This window comes from Rhinolophus sinicus, chromosome 18, assembly GCF_057876585.1.
Source record: "Rhinolophus sinicus isolate RSI-liver-muscle chromosome 18, RSI-T2T, whole genome shotgun sequence".
Lineage (NCBI taxonomy): Eukaryota > Metazoa > Chordata > Mammalia > Chiroptera > Rhinolophidae > Rhinolophus > Rhinolophus sinicus.
In genome coordinates this window covers 81,904,963-81,909,844 of record NC_142518.1, presented here as the reverse complement: position 1 = coordinate 81,909,844, position 4,882 = coordinate 81,904,963, and the positions used below count along the sequence as shown (strand labels likewise).

Below are 4,882 nucleotides of genomic sequence, written 5' to 3'. Positions count from 1 at the left end.
TGAAGAGTTTCTCCAGAATCGCTTTCCTTGTGTGACGTGTTTTTCCCCAGTTGTCTCTGCTGGCACATCCATCCTCCATGTGACTGGCAGAGTGATTTTTCTAAAATCTCATGTTACTCCTTTGCTTGGAAACCTTCTATCGCTCCCAGCTACCCTTAGGTAAAAATCAATAGTCCTCTTTTAGCATGACATATGAGACCCTTAGGGAATCTGGACTCCCATCTACTTCTCTAGCTTTGCTATTAATTACTCTCTAGCTCCCACCTTTCCGCCAAACTGGCTGACTTATATTTCCTGATACTTGCTGTGCTCACCCATACATACTCTAGTGCTCTAGTGGCTCTGCCAGGAGGCCACTCCCACCTCTCCAGTGACCATCTCCCACTCACCCGGTGCCTCAGGTCAAGAATTATCTTCCTCCCTGAAAGCCTTTCCTGCACCTTTCAGCCTGGGTCAGGCCCTACACTCTGTGCAGCACCCCTCCCCCCCATGTTTACCAGCCACATCCCAGCTTTGGTCTCCTTTTCTTGTCCCTAGGCTCCATTAGAATGCAGATTTGCATTATCTGCTTAACTCTGTTTTGCTCCCCTGGAAAGAAGTTTCTCAGGGAAATTTGTTCTCTTGGTGTAAGCATACCACTCTTGCCCCGAAGAGCATACCAGAAATGCCAATGGCTTGATGTTAGGCATGGAGAGTTTTCAGCATGGGAGTTTGTCCCCTGCAGCCAAACCTCAATTTCACATGGAGGAGGTAGGCTAGGCAATATCACATGATGAGAAAAATCTGTGGGGAAGAATAGGTGACTATGGGAAAAACTATGAAATTTGCTCTCAAACCTTCCAGCTGACTTGGTTTTCACTTTGGAGAGCAAGGCGGATGCTGGTTGCAGGTCCCCAAATCTGCTAATAGTTAAGATGCTTAGGTTCAAAGTTTGTCTATGAAAAGGGGACAACTATTATAAGTGTCCTTTGAATGTTGGGCAAAGGTGCACACCAATCTTCCCTCCAAGCCAGAAACCTGCTGATTTAGCCATGTGGCAGGAAGGCCCTGCCATGACAGCCTTCACCAAGCCCAACTCTCCTTGGCAGCTGTCAAAACGCAGGTTGTGGAGCAGAAACCGCCATCCTGGATCAGTTAACCAATTTGTATCTATAAAATGGGCACAAAAGGTGGAGAGGGGTTAGGCCAGCTGCTGATACCAAATGCCAGAAGCTAGGAACTGCTCACCCTCTTCCCTTCAAACATCAAAGTTCATTTAGAAGAAGAAAAAGGAAATGCTAAATTACACTGTATAAATATGTTTAAGGTGTATTTCCTAGCGACATGGAACAGGCTGAAAACATCAGTAGGAAGGGTTTGGATCACTTCATGGATGAGAAGAAAATAATGGGTTATTAAGGGAAGGTGGGATCATTTGGGGGTACAGAGGAAGTAATAAAAAAGGGTAAACAGGTTGGCCAAGCAGAGATGGAAATCAGGATGGATAGGCTCAAGGTGGTGTTTCTGTGTTCTGTGATGACTCAATTACTCCCTGGTGTTCAAGGACTGCGATGGGAGGGCTGGGGACACAACAGTCCATTGCAAGGGTTATCCAAGCCTCCAGGGATACAGCACTATTTTCAAAATACACTGTTCTCTAAGGCAGCATGGAATCCTAGTCTCCAACTGCACTTCCCTGCTTTCAGCTCTACGTCTAAATGGGTACAACTTTCCAAACTACAACTTGTATATTAAATGTAACTTAAAAAACCAGTGCTGATGCTTAAAGCCCTATCTTGGAAAAAAGTGCCAGCGAGTGTGTCTCATTGGTGGGCAGAAGTCCAGGTAAATGACATGAATCACCACAAAATATCAGATAGATATATTAGGAAGCTTTTCCCTTTTACCAGCTCTCTGCCCCATACAGACAACTACTCTAGGAGGAAACTTGTGCAAGAGGCCAGACCTAGATGCTCAAGAGCCCAGTAGGTAAGTAAATTGTGGGTCTCTACTCAGAGCCAAGATGAAAGTAGCTCCTTCAGTGCACATCTCTGCCATTTGCTCTGAGAATGAGGTCCAGAGCCTGCCCTGGATCACTAGGTTATGGCCATGGGTGGGTGACCTCTTCCCTGCAAACGTAGGAAGCTTCCCCCTAGGTGGTGAATGAAAAAAAAAAGTAACACAAAGGACAGCTTTGTCATGCGAAAGGAAAACAGAATTCCACTTTAATATGCTTAAGAAGTCATCCGTGTTACATTAGAAAAGGTACCGGTAAGGCGTGGTTGCTTCAGGAGCCGGGTGCCGGGGGCTTACTATGGCAGCACAAAATGACCCTTAATAACCAAGTGAAGCCTGAAGTTATGCGCTTCCTCCGCATCAGTGGTTTACAGTCTTAACTCATTCTTCTAGCAAATGTTTCCTAATAAACCCAGAGCTTCCGCCTGCTCAGAAATGGCTACTGGAAGCTTAACTTTCCCTCCCCCAACCAGGACCACGTTTCTGCTCCTAACTCCTTTTGGGATTCGGCGCCAGGACAGCTTAGTCTTTGCTCCTTCTGGGTTAGGGGGGCCCTGGTCCCCGGGTCTCCTGGCCAGTGGCTGCAGGAGACCTGTGACAGGTACCTGAGACAGACCACCGAGGTGATCTGCTCCTGGAAGGCCCGGTGCACTCGGCCACGTCCAAGGTACTGCCCCATCGGTGGGACCCGGGACAACCAAGGACCGAGGTCTCGCCATAGCCTGGCAGTCCCTCCGCGCTTATCAGCCTAAGTCTCCCTCAACGGTCCTTGAAGAAGGGGAACATTTGACGAAAAAAGCCTTGAATTTGCGCTACCCGGCTGCTGGTGGAATCCTTCTTGCGGGGCAACGCCGCTGCTCTCGCTGTTGTCTCCATGGCCGTCGCACCCACTGTGCTCTGAGTCTTTCTCAGCGTCCACGCGGCGGCGCCGCTGCTGTTGTTGTTGGAGTTGTTCCGCTCGCAGCCGCCCGCGGTCTCCCAGTCCTCGGCCCCCGACAGCTCCCGCAGGCTGCGGGGCGCGTCGGGCCGCAGGTAGTGACAGGCCCGGTGGCCACTGTGGTCGCGGTGCGTGGGGTCAGCCCCCAAGGCGCCCACCAGCACCTTGATGACCAGGTCGTGGCCCTGCTGGGCCGCCAGGTGAAGGGGCGTGAGGCCGCCACTCCCCGGGGCGCTCACTTCGAGCCGCAGCCCCCGGCTCTGGGCGAAGTTGTGCGCCAGGATGAGCTCCTCGTGGCGCCCGTGCTTGGCCAGCCAGTGCAGCACCGAGTAGCCAGTGATCGGGTCGCTCCGCAGCAGCAGCCCTGGCTCCGCTTCCAGCAGCTCCCGCAGCTCCTCAAAGCGGCCCTCGGCGGCTGCCAGTATCCACGCGTGCTCCCGGGGCTCCAGGCACAGTCTGCTGGCGCCCGCTCCGTTCGGCCCACCCGGGGGCTGCTCCTCAGCGCGCTCCTCTGACAGCCACCCGGCAGAAGCCGCCCCTTGTAGCCCCAGCAACTCCCTCAGCGCTCCCCGCCGGCGCCCCGAGCCCGCTCCCGAGAGCGTCAGCGAGCCGTGGAAGGGGGGCTCCCGGGAGGCGGCGGAGCTTCCCGGGTACCTGCCCAGGCTGCGGGCGTCCACTCTAGAGGGGCGGGGCTGCGGGTCGCTTCGCAGGCTCAGAGCGCTCCGTGTCAGGGAGGCCCTGGGCGCCGGGGTCGCGGCCCCTCGGGGCTCAGCCATGGTCCTGCAGCTCCGCTGAGGTCCCCGCGTCTAGCGTTCGCGGCCCTTCCCGGGCCCCACTGGGAGAGGAACTGGCGCTGGTGTTGGGGAAGGAAGCGTCTTGAGCAATTGGGCTCGGAGGGAGGGAGGGAGCAAATGAGGGGAGGGGAGGGAAGCAGTGAGTGAGCTAGCAGGGGGAGGGCCGCAGCAAGGGCGTGGGGGCGTGGAGGGGTGGGAGCTCTGGCGGAGTCCCAGGGTAAGCCCCTGTCCCGCACCCGGGGTACCGCCGCCACCTCCGCTCCCGGGATCGCGGACCGCCCGCCTCAAACGGCCAGGTGAGCTGGGTAGCCCCGCTTCCCGGCCCCCGCGGGCAAAGGAGGGGCGGGCGCCAGAGAGGGCTGCAGGCGGGCCCAGAGTGTCGCCCGGAGCAGCCCTGCTGCCCCAGCAGCCCTTCTCGACATCCCTGCAGCAGCTGGGGTGAAGAGGCTCGAGAGCGCCCCCTCCCCGGCGGGCTGAGCTCGGCTGCCAGCCAAAGCCCAGAGCGAGAGCCTGGAGCTCCAGGGCGCTCGCTCCCCTCCCCCTTCCTTAGCCGTCCCTCTTATCTCCTCAGGAGTCGCCCTGCACTTTGTCCCCGAGCCGCCTTTGTGTCGTGCCTAGCATTTACAGAAGCGGCCGGCTGCCCGTTGTGAGGCGGGTTCGCCTCCTCTGCCCTTTGTGCCGTCTGGACCCTTCCCGCGGAGTCCCGAGCTACGCTGGATTGCTGCAGAGAAACCCGAGACAAGAGCCGAGGCAGAAGCCCTGCCTGGGAACCGAATAGGGGTATTCCCCTGCCTCCCCGCAGGTCCTTGCTCCGTCCTCTTTTCCCCTCTTTAACTTCTCCTAGGTTGGCTTGAAGAAGCAGGTGCAGGTGAATCTGAGTTAGCCCTCTTCAGAGATGTCTCCCTCGGGGACCTGGTGATTTCTGTGAATTCAGAGCTGAGGGGCTTTTAAAAGAGGAAGATATTTTACCTTTTTACTCCTAACGCTGGCATCCTCTTTGCTCGTTCCTTCCCTCAATAAATGGTAGCTTTTGCCTCCTGCCCCCCTCACTCCCATGTTAGGGAGTTCAGTCAATAAGCAACCTGGAGCCATAAAAGGTTCTTGAGGCAGAGAGGGACAGCCATAATTAACAGTGGTGTTTAGGAAGATGATTTTG

The 4,882-nt window shown here is 55.8% G+C and overlaps 1 protein-coding gene across 1 annotated transcript; it reads right to left on the bottom strand.

The window, feature by feature from the left end:
- Nucleotides 1–2,172: 2,172 nt before the first annotated feature.
- SOWAHD (sosondowah ankyrin repeat domain family member D) lies at nucleotides 2,173–4,272 on the bottom strand. Its single transcript, XM_019717024.3, has one exon. The coding sequence runs from the start codon at nucleotides 3,706–3,708 to the stop codon at nucleotides 2,755–2,757; it is 954 nt and encodes a 317-aa protein (XP_019572583.2). The 5' UTR covers nucleotides 3,709–4,272; the 3' UTR covers nucleotides 2,173–2,754.
- Nucleotides 4,273–4,882: the final 610 nt, after the last annotated feature.

Coding starts and splice junctions, on each gene's coding strand:
- SOWAHD (XM_019717024.3), bottom strand. CDS start 3,708: ATGGCTGAGCCCCGAGGGGCCGCGACCCCGGCGCCCAGGGCCTCCCTG.